The sequence below is a fragment of the Carica papaya genome, chromosome 9, assembly GCF_054855325.1.
Source record: "Carica papaya isolate Zhongbai chromosome 9, ASM5485532v1, whole genome shotgun sequence".
Classification (NCBI taxonomy): domain Eukaryota; kingdom Viridiplantae; phylum Streptophyta; class Magnoliopsida; order Brassicales; family Caricaceae; genus Carica; species Carica papaya.
In genome coordinates this window covers 34,828,283-34,839,988 of record NC_142317.1, presented here as the reverse complement: position 1 = coordinate 34,839,988, position 11,706 = coordinate 34,828,283, and the positions used below count along the sequence as shown (strand labels likewise).

General features: G+C 32.1%; 1 protein-coding gene and 1 pseudogene across 1 annotated transcript; one reads left to right on the top strand and one right to left on the bottom strand.

The window, feature by feature from the left end:
* The first annotated feature begins 565 nt into the window (after positions 1-565).
* On the top strand, positions 566-2,165 carry LOC148240304 (dihydroceramide fatty acyl 2-hydroxylase FAH1-like; annotated as a pseudogene).
* A 2,345-nt stretch (positions 2,166-4,510) lies between these two features.
* Positions 4,511-9,127, bottom strand: FAH1 (fatty acid hydroxylase 1). The gene is made up of 7 exons (XM_022032814.2): positions 8,951-9,127; positions 7,776-7,853; positions 7,064-7,156; positions 6,285-6,481; positions 6,036-6,141; positions 5,211-5,357; positions 4,511-4,897 (listed from the first exon to the last, which is right to left on the bottom strand). The coding sequence occupies exons 2-7, from the start codon at positions 7,824-7,826 to the stop codon at positions 4,778-4,780; spliced, it is 714 nt and encodes a 237-aa protein (XP_021888506.2). The 5' UTR covers positions 7,827-7,853; positions 8,951-9,127; the 3' UTR covers positions 4,511-4,777.
* Between the last annotated feature and the right edge of the window lie 2,579 nt (positions 9,128-11,706).

Sequence of the window (11,706 nt, the reverse complement as noted above, 5' to 3'; positions counted from 1 at the left end):
ACATTAAGCCATTAAAATATCAACATGTAGAAAAAAAAAATCAAAATGTGTAATAGTTATTAGAATTAAATCAAATTAAACTAGATACTCGTACTGAATCAAAGAGAATGAATACGGAAACGTATCTGAATCTATAGCGAAAGAAATTTTCTCATAGTACGGTAAATCTTTCAAATCGACACGTGATTTTTAAATTTTTTTTTTTTTACTGATGGGATAACAAGAAAAATAAAATTTATGTATAATTTGGGGACCATAACCGACTTTTTATATCGTCAACTTTTGTCATTTTTCACTTTACCCATTATAAAATGAGAAATTACAAATATAATATCTGAAATATATTACAAACTCATACTTAAATCTGATATATTAAAAGTCATCATCGTTTAACTGTAATTGATCATTTTTAAACGAACTTTATAAATTGATAGTGTGTTACATACACCAAAACTCACATTAAGGTCATTTGTTGATAAAAACTTCAACAATAGTATCTTACTTTCTAAAGAGTATGTTTTTTATATTACTTATCTTCAGCTGCACACGGTAAAAGGTCACCAAGATGGTTGCAAAAGACTTCAAAGTCAACTTCAATAAACCCCGTATCTTCCAGGTAGAGTTGCATTTGATTATGCTCTAAAATACTTGGTAATAACTTGTCGTTGAATCTACACATAAAAGTCGATGTTTGCTTCTTTATTTTAGACTGATGTTCAAAGAATGAAGTTCTGGTTCCCTCTATCTGAACAAAAATAAATACAGATCATCGAATTACAAAACTTCCTCCCAAAAAAATCATTTATGATCCTTCAAAAGATATAGTCGATCGTGTCAGATATTATACGAACATTTTGGTATTGATAAGTTAACTTTGTCATATGCATGTCGGAGGCAAAATGCTGGCAAGGAAAATTTTCTGCTACGATGTAAAATGTTTCTAGGATTGTCGGTTTACGTTCAGTCTTTCATAGCTCGATTTCTTCTTACAGTTCAAGAGTCTCATTCCTATCTTATTCAATTGTTTAAAAGGGAAGGAGAGGTCCCTTGGCTTGGTTACTTCCTCTTTTGTTTCTTCAATTTTCGCCTTCTTAAGTGTTTTACTGGTTTTGTTCTTGATTTTAACTGTGTTAGAATGTATAACAGGTTGGTCATCTTGGAGAAGATTATGAAGAGTGGGTTCACCTACCTATTGTAAGCAAGGAAGGCCCTAAGTTTTTTTAGAGTGATTTTGGTAGGTATGAGTTGATGCAGTGTGGCTGTGTGATGCAATTAGCTCTCAAGTGTACTGTTTAAGAACTTATTTCTTAAAACGATATCTAAAAAACTCTGCTTGCGATGTTTGGTTAACCTCAAATCTTTAAGTAGATATATTAACTTCAACATATGAACTTATTTCTATCTGCTTCATGGCTGCCATCATAAGCACTCCATGGATGACCTTCAGCTTGTTTTTCCTCCACCTGCAAACAGTCATTCTATACATACCGGTACCTGTTTTATCTTCTTCTAGTTGCAGCATGTAAGCATATCATTAGTTGAAGTGTTTTGCATTAACCTCTTCTTTTTCTCTATTTTCCTCTGTTTCTTCACATGCTGTAGCATTTCAAGGAACTCAAGATATTATAACTTCGTAACGTTTCATCAAATTCAATTTTATAGAAGATCTCAATATTAATCTTGGCATTATACCCTTACAGTCATTCAATTGTTAATATCATTTTTTTTTGTGTTTCTTCAATTGATTGCATGGGTTCTGAAGATATACCTCTACAATATCTTGCGCACAATTTTTAAAACTTAAGATTCTCGGTGAGTACTATTCGTGTTTTGCTTGTAACACAACGAAACTGCAACACAGGATTTACCCAGAATGCGTTCGATTTGTTTATGCAGAAAAGAAATTATACCCAAAGAATCAAATATGCTCTTCAAAATTTTTCTAAAACTATTCTTAAAGAACAGTGGATCTGGTATTACAAAACCAGTTTTATCTAAGCTTTGGTTGCTTCTTTTTTTTGGCAGAAACATCACTTAAATCATCACTTCAGGATTCAAAACATGGGCTTTGGAATCACCTCATCATTTTGGGACAGAGTGTTTGGGACACTTCCTCCTCAAGGAAAAGATGTGAAAGCTAGATAAATTCAATTGGGTGTGGTAGAGTGAGTGTTGTCTTGTGATCACAGCTTATAAGTTTAGGGTTTCAAAGAGCCTATGATTAAGTTTTTCTCCTAAATTATTCTCTGTTCTTTCTGCTGTATGGTTGTATCTCCCTAATTTTCAAACTTGACTTGTAGAATCTAGATTGCTTCTTCAAGAGTTTGTAACTTTTTCACGACCATGTCAGTCAATCTTGTGCTGTTCTTTCTCTACATCTTGGTGGTTTTGTATAAAATGGAAGTGTTGCTTTTTCTTTGATTTATTAATTCTATCTGTATCTATAAGTTTTGTTTATGTTTATTCAGTTCATCAACTTATGGAATGTGTTTGTCGAGGAATTTCAAAAAACTTTCATCATTCACTTTGTCTTTTGGAAAAATTGTATTTTCCACACAATTAGTTGGAATTAGAAATCATGGAGGAGGGTCTTATGTTGCTGCTCTTCATTCTCTTCATTCCAGGCTTAAGCTCCATGCACTTCTTCTTCTTCTCTTCTTCTGGATCTATGGTCTATATGGTTTTGACAATACCCTTCTTCAGCACTGAACCTGTCCTCGAGGACAAAATCAGGAAATTGGTATATGAAGTGATTTTATGTTTCTGTGTGTCACTTCATTAAGAGGTAAATCAAGCCACCATGCCAAAACTTGCTCGACATTCTTACCGCCCCATGCACCATACCTTTCTACAATATATTAAGGAGCTCAACTTGGATTTACACATCTAGAGTAGAATCTAGCAGGTCCTCCCTGCAAATGGTGTTGCTACCTAGTATACATTTCTTCAACATTCTTTGAGACTGCAACACCTAGTGTATTTAAGCTCAATCAGCAATTGCAATTTTCAGGCCACATAACCAATCTGCTTCGGAATCTTGTAGTGTTCATTATAGAGTTATAGAACTTGGAAAGAGATCACTCTTAAGCTTGAATTATAGTTGTGTTGTACTATAATTCGGCTTGTAAAGATTTTATCTCGATCACTGATTATAATTTAAGGAACTCAATTATGACATTCCAGAAACTGCACACGTGTACAAAGTAGTTCTCGTTAGCCGAATGATAGTCATTCAAGCTTAAAAGTGATCTCTTTTCAAGCTCTATAACTTTACATTGATTGAACTATAATCACCTTCAGCTCAGTGGTAAAATTTTTTAAATAATCAGCAACATATGATTGAATTGTTAAGACAACAACTCTTTGCTATCAAACTTGAATGAAACAGAAGAGAATAAAAAAGAAGACTAAGTTGCAACTTTGAAGTGAATGGTTCAATGTTGCTCAAACTCCAGCCATTTAGGTAAGTTGAGCGGCAAAGAGAAGGAAGTTTCCACTTGATCCAATATTTTATGAACCCTATAAAATTCTTAAGAGGTTGGTTATATGGCCTAAAAATTGCAATTGTTAGAGTGAGCTTCAATACATTAGGTGTTGCAGTCTGAAAGAATGTTGAAGAAGTATACACTAGGTAGCCACACCATTTGCAGAGAAGACCTGCTAGATTCTACTCTAGATGTGTAACTCCAAGTCGAGCTCCTTAATATATTGCAGAAAAGTATAGTGCATGGGGCGGTAAGAATGTCGAGCAAGTTTTGGTATGGTGGCTTCATTTTCCTCTTAATAAAGTGATACACAGAGATATAAAATACTTCATATACCAATTTCCTGATTTTGACCCCAGGGACAAGTTCAATGTTGAAGTGGAGGCTATTGTGAAAACCATATAGACCACAAAGCCCGCAGAAAAGAAGAAGAAGAAGTGCATGGAGCTTAAGCCTGGAACGAAGAGAATGAAAAGCAGCAACAGAAGACCCTCCTCTATGATTTTTTACAAGAAGAATCAAGGGGTAAACATTTTTTAGATATTATTACTGAGATACTGTTAGAATTGCTTAAAATTCCGGATTGATGAGTAGAAATAGAAAGAAAGCGATGGAGAAAGGTAAACACTTCTGTACATAACTGAAATCACCATCTAATCGGAAATCAACTTTCTCTCCAAATTCGTCTCTCGATCTATCTCTAATTTCTCCAATAATTCTTCTTTCTCAAGTACCTTTTGCTTAATCTAATTAGGATTAATACTTTCTAAAAATACTATATTTTAGGCATTCAAGTGTATTATTCTATTACATTCTAGTCACCCATTCGCGTTCAACATTTTTGGTACTCGATATCCGAAAAGGTTAATACTACAACGATTGATTCTTCTTATTTGTAGCATAGTCACAATTATGTTACAATCTTCTAACACAGTTCTTTTGTGAAAAGAATGTGATAAATGAATGAACATAAACGAAATTTATAAATATAAATAAAATTAATAAATCAAAGAAAAAGCAAGAAATATTGAACATTACTTCCATTTTATACAAAACCACCATCATATAGAGAAAGTACAGCAAAAAAATTGACATGGTCATGAAAAGTTACTAACTCTTGAAGATGCAATCTACATTCTACAAGTCAGATTTTAGGGTTAGGGAGATATAACTAGATAGTAGAAAGAACAAAGAATAAATTGGGAGAAAAAGTTAATCATAGGCCTTTTGAAACCCCAACTTTATAAGATGTGACCACAAGGCAACACTCACTCTACCACACCCAATTGAATTTATCTAGCTTTCACATCTTTTCCTTGGGGAGGAAGTGTCCCAAACACTCTATCCCAAAATGATGAAGTGATTCCAAAGCCCATGTTTTGAATCCTGAAGTGATGATTTAAGTGATATTTCTGCCAGAAAAAAGCAAACAAAGCTTAGATAAAAACTAGTTTCGTAATACCACATCCATTGTTCTTTAATAAATAATTTTAGAAAAATTCTAAATAGCATATTTGATTCTTTAGGTATAATTTCTGTCCTGCATAAACAAATTGAATGCGTTCTGAGCAAAGCCTGTGTTGCAGTTTCATTCCTGTTATGAGCAAAATAGGAATATAGTACCTCACCAAGAATCTTAAGTTTTAAAATCATGTGCAAGACATTATAGAGGTAGATAATTTGCAACAATGACAAGACACGAATTAGCGGCAGAAGGACCATCACCTTAAGAGATTTGGCTACTTCCTTTTTGGGCTGACCATGGTGCAGGTAGTAATGAGTGCAATCATACATCACATAGCCTAGCAAACCACCACCAAATAAAGCGGGAGCAGTGGACGGAGTGGCTAACAGCTTAATCAAGTTCCAGAACTAGCAAAGGACAGTGTGTAAGGAAAAAAATTAACCCAATTACTGGATACCATCAAATAAACATTGAAGTATGCACATCACGGAAAGGAAAAATATAGACAAGCATACAACCATTAAATAGAATTTAGTGCAACACCCTTAAGTTAATTTTTTTATAGGCAAGCCTAAACAAGCATGCATATATACTAGTACTACTTAGTTGTTAAACACTAAGCATTCTGCGTTCTATAATCACCAACAACCTGTAAGTTGAATATTGGCCTCTCCCTACACCAAACATATCTGCTTTTTTTTTAAATCAAAACCCATGCAATCAATTGAAGAACACACAGGAAAAATGATATTAACAATTGAATGACTGTAAGGATATAATGCCAAGATTAATATTGAGTTCTTCCATAAAAATGAGTTCCATAAAAAATTACAAAGTTATGATATAATGCCAACATGCTTTGCAAAGACACATGTAATCAGTTGAAGAGCATATAAAGAAAACGAATTAGCAATCCAGTAACTGTAAGGATATAATATCAAGCTAGACTTGTCACCACAAAACTACAAGGTCTTAAGTTTCATGAAATGCTACAATATGTGAAAGAGAAAAAAAGAAAGGTAATCACAAATTACTTTTAACCATAGTAATTACTTGCTGCTACCAGGAGAAGGCAATATACATACTGGTACTAATAGAATGGCTGTTGCAGCAGGAGGAAAAACAAGCCGAAGGCCATCCATGGGGTGCTTATGATGGCAGCCATGAAGAAGATAGTGCATGGTGTTTCCCCTTAAATAAGTTCTCAGTTATGTTAGTTTGGTAGTATGACTAACCTAATAAATGATAGAATCTGAAGAAAACATAGGGTGATGGTTGGTGTGCACGTGTGAAATATGTCTGAGAAGGAAAGAAAAGAGAGCAAGATAACTAACCAGTAACTTTTTGTTTTGATATGAAAAAGGAAACGATGTAAACTGTACTCCATCAATGTCCACACAAATATGCCTAAGGCCACCGTGAAAACAATGTCTGGAACAGTATGGCCCATCTTCACAGACATTGAGATAAACCAAACGACAACTGGCAGCCAAATGACTGGAATTGCCCACCAAACTGTCCGAGTCAAGAACTGTTTACAAAAATCAAGTTAAAACTGTACAACCATTTAATCTTTGGTCGTTCCTTCATTTCCATCATTCTAATTAGTAAATAATTGCATATTAGTAACATTTCATGCCTAAATGTTATCTTCCACACATCTATGGTTTACCATAATGATTATTGGAAATTTCTATGGATAAAGAAAAAATTCATGTGGTAGGATATATTAGAGATTTGAGAGTAACCAAATATGGCATGGAGGGGGTTTTAGACATCATCTTAAGAAATAAGTTCTTAAACAGTACACTTGATAGTTAATCGCTTCACACAGCCAAGGTATTGAGAAAACTCTCATTTTTAACTCATTGATTTTCCTAAAAGTGAGATTAAAGAGATATTTATCATGCTTACACAAGATTTCAATCTAATTATGATTTCAGAAGTCTAATCAAAAATCTAGAACTTAAAGGAATTAAATATAATAAAAATTTGATATTGATAAAGTTGTACTAATAGAGTCCAAAGCAATATGAGAATTCGTGATTGAAAAGAAACAATTCCTAATCAATTTAGAAAATTTAGTACAAATCCATGCTGCATAAACTCATACCTCCCAAAAATCACTCTCAAAAAACCTAGGGCCTTCCTTGCTTACAATAGGTTGGTGAACCCACTCCTCATAATCTTCTCCAAGGTGACCAACCTGTTATACATTCTAGCATAGTTAAAATCAGGATGAAACACTTAAGAAGGAGAAAAATGAAGAAACAAAAGAGGTAGTAACCAAGCCAGCGTGAATTATGTCCCTTTTAAACAACTGAATCAGGTAGGAATGAGACCCTTGGACTGTAAGCAAAATTGAGCTATGAGAGACTGAATGTAAACCAACAATCCTGGAAACATTTTATATCATAACAGAAAATTTTCCGTGCCAGGAATTCACCTCCAACATGTGTCCGACAAAGTTAACTTATCAATACCAAAATGTTCATATAATACGCGACTTGATCGACCATATCTTTTGAAGGATCATAAATGACTTTCTTGGGAGGAAAAATTTTGTAATTCCAATATCTGTTTTTATTTTTGTTCACATAAAGGGGGCTAGAACCCCTGATCGTTAACTCCAGACAAAGAGATCAGAGTGAAGTGAACTAAATGACATTACCGTATTTTGAAGACTTAAATTTATAATAAATTATCTGTATAGAAGTTCTCCAAACATCAGTCTAAAATAATGAAGCAAACATCAAATTTTATGCATAGATTCAAAAACAAGCTATTACCGAATACTTTACGAACATAATTAAATGCAACTCTACCTGAAAAACGAGGGGCTTATTCAAGTCGACCGTGAAGCCTTTAGCAACCATGTTGGCGACCTTTTACCTTTTATGCAGCTGAAGATAAGTTAAAAACAAAAAGAAAAGCATAGTCTTTAGAAAGTAATATATTGTTACACATTATGTTTCTTTCTATTTTGTCATTTATGGAAAAACTTTTCTAAAGATGTATGCTGGGATATTGAAACTTCACAGTACTAAGTATAGAGTTTTTAGTGAGATTTCTTCGAAGTTTTTTAGTCTTACAAACGCAAGATTTCATTCTTTCATTTTTATAGTTATAAAATACAAAAATCTTGTTGAAAAAATTCTTGAGCACAGGCATGGCCTCAACAAATGGATGCAAGATATATGCACTAAATATTCATATTTAAAATAAAAATCCATATAGTTAAAAATATACATTGACGATTGCAGATTTACATCATCAAGATTTTGCATTAATAATGTTCCCTTAACCCCCTTCTTCCCTCTTTGAATAATCTAGACACCCTGTCTTTACCCATCAATTGCTTAAACTTCCAGATATTGAGAATTCACCAAATATTTGCGGCATTAATACACCAAGAAATAGCATTTATTTACATGTTAATATAAAGTCAAACATTCAGTACTTCCCACGAGAAAAAATAAATTTTTTTTTGCTCAGAAACCATAACTACTCACACCCAATTCATTAATTTTTCAGAAAGAAAAGGAAAGTCTAAATCTATGCTTCACCTATAAATATAATTTTGTCTTTCGTCAAGAATGCTCTTTGATTAAGAACCCACATAATAACCATCACGTTACAAGAAACCCAAGAGATAGCAATGAAAAGAAGAAATCACACAAATAGTTCTGTAAAAATACAAATCGAAAGAACACAATGCATTTTAAGGGCTTAAAATACGAAAGTTTACCGAAATGTTATCGCTTTCACGAGCAAGCACCTCAATAATTTTGAAAATGCAAAAAAGAAAATCCAACCAAACAGAAAATTATAGAAAGAAAAAAAAAAGAAGTATTAAAGAACCGTCCAGAATGCACTTAAGAAAAAACACATTAGAAACACCCAAGAACCCCAAATTTCCCGAGAAAATTACAATTTACCCGAGAAAAACAAAAAAAAAAAAATCAAGAACAAGATCCCTAAAACCACGATTAATACTAACCGAAGACAATGCGAGAGGCCACCAGGAGAAATCTCTCTTTCTATCTATAACCTCTCCCTTTATAATCCCCAGTACCGCACCACCACCACCACCACCGCAATAAAACGTTCTCGTTCTTGTGGTGGCGTTTTTTTTTTTTTTTTTCTCTGTTTCCTGAAAGTGGTGTAATGAATAGAGATATCTCGCAGACAGAGGGGATTATTTGGGTATATATACGGAGGATGGAAGTGGAAGATCTGAACCGTTGATTTAAAATAGTATCAGAAAAATCATCCAGCGGATCCTCACCTTGCATTCTGATGATTACGAGGCTGGCGCTTTTAAAATACAATTATAAAATTACTATAAAATTAAATTTAGCTTATTTACTTATTTGGTAAATATGATAATTTCAAATTATTTACTTGCGGTTAAAATTTTTAAGTAAATAAAAATAAAATAATTGGAGGAGTAATTATTAACCAAAATCTAATTAATTGAAATTTTTAATATAGTTATTATAATTTTTTTTGGCTCGAATATATAATTTTATTATTTTATTTTTATATTTTTTAAAACGTATCGTTCGAGATCTGACATTTTATAAATTTTTTAAGTTATTTGTTACGTTAGAATTAATTAAAATTTTTACACGTATGTTATGTCATACAATATTTGTTAATATGAAATTAAAAAAAAAACAATTATTTTATATAATAGATATAGGTTGATGTAGTTCTCATATTATATTAAATTTTTAAAATAGTTTTAGTTTATACAGATTTTTTGTAGTATTGATATATTTCAAATATATATATATAATGTAATATAATATAATTAAAAACATAAAATATATATGTGTTATACTTAAATGTATTTAAAAAAAAATTATGTTAACCGATATGAACTACTAATAAAGTAAATTGGTCGTTTTCTTAGTATAAATCGGAGAATGCACACTCCTAAATTTATCGGTAATACATTTTAGAAACAGACAGAGAAGTTAATTCGAGTTGAAATTTTTCCTACCAAATAGAACTTAAAAGGACGTAATCTTGATCACTAATCATAGTTTTGAGTAATCTACGAAGTTTGAATATAGTATATATAAAAGTCGTAACTACTGTTTGTGACACGAAAAAATGTACGAGTGCCTTGAAATGAGATACTTTGCAAGTTTGTCCAAAACCACCTATCTAAATTACTTGTTTGTCTTATAACGTAGATAATTTTTCAAAAATATTTATTTAAATGTCAAAGTACAAAATTTTTAAGATTAATAACGAACATATGAATCCCGAAGAAGATAATAATTCAAATGGCTTAAAATACAATTTCAAACATCTTACTCCATTTATTTCCAATAAGAAAAAAAAATATTATTTTATAAATAATGCAAATTCCAGAGTTGCCTTAAGCACACCTTCATAGAATTTTTTATGAACATGACTCATAGTTCATGAAAAAATCAACAAGTCTCATTTCTCTTCGAAGAAAATCTTAGTTTCGAAAAAAAAAAGATAACGGTGTCTTTTATCCATCTTGTAAATACTGTATCATATATTTTAACGAAAAATCACGACCCCGTATATATTTTAATCTCTTAGAGGAAAGTTTGTGCAACAGCAAAGATCGTCACCTCCGTCATTTGAATTGACGGCATGTGGCACTATGCACATCGTCTCTCCCTTTTCTAACCAAAGCTCACGGGTTCGGAAAACCACATGAATTTGTTAATTGTGGGTATCATTTTCTCTACGAGATATCGATATATAAATGTCGCATTAACTACAAACACAAAAGCTATTTGCTTCGGCTAAACCTATATAGTAGTAAAGTAACAAATCTTATTATTAAGAGAGATTATAAAATTAATACTTTGTTTAAAGGGTGGATAATATAACCTCCTTATATGCACTTACCCTCTCTACATTCCAAAGAATTGTACATTTATATCACCTCCTTTACTTGTCAAATTTGCCATAGAAGTCTAAGAAAATACTATTTTACAACATACCCATTTCATCACAACTTGCCAATTCTAATAAAGATACCGCAGTAATTATATATATATATGTATATAATATATATATGTGTGTGTAAGAGGGGCAGGTAAATTGAATTAGACGCGTGAGATTTGGATCATTGTGATGTACAACCAACCCTAAATTACTCCTACACCTACTCTGCTTCACGGGTGCCGTGCTCTGTTTTTCTCTTTTAGATGGTTGAAAAAAAAAAAAGAAGCAAAAAGCACGCCAACTGTTTGATAAAATGCCTGTCATAATAAATTCTATAATCACAATTATAACACTTTTGATTTTCGTATTATCATTATCATCTATACCCTTTTTCTCCACTCTCATGAACTTTATTTTTTCTTAATACCCATTTGGATTTACTCCATGAATTCTCTCAAATGGTGTATAAAATTTATTAAAAGTCGATGACATTGTGGATTATTAGATTGATAGTATTATTATCGATCGTATTATCATATAATTTCTTGAATCGTGTATAAATTTTGTTACTTTCCTGAATAGTTGATCGTCTCGATGAAATTATGGGTTCGAGTTATCATGCGAAAAAGGTTTGATTTTTTAACTTTTGTTTACTTACAAATAGAATCTTATATGGGTTTTCCCTGTTGAAAATACATTGAGTATTCAAAATTCAAAGGCGTGGGGATTTCTGCCCCATTAAACTATTTGTACATTTTGACAAGTCAAAAAGTATATTATGAATTATGATCATTATATTATATTATAGTGATTTGT

Bases quoted from the DNA above. Each gene is read 5' to 3' on its own strand.
- FAH1 (XM_022032814.2), bottom strand. From the start codon at position 7,826: ATGGTTGCTAAAGGCTTCACGGTCGACTTGAATAAGCCCCTCGTTTTT. The intron at 7,157-7,775 runs GTAGAGTTGCAT...AATGTATAACAG, and splicing joins ATAAGCCCCTCGTTTTTCAG to GTTGGTCACCTTGGAGAAGA. The intron at 6,142-6,284 runs GTTAGTTATCTT...AACTTATTTAAG, and splicing joins ATCAAAACAAAAAGTTACTG to GGGAAACACCATGCACTATC.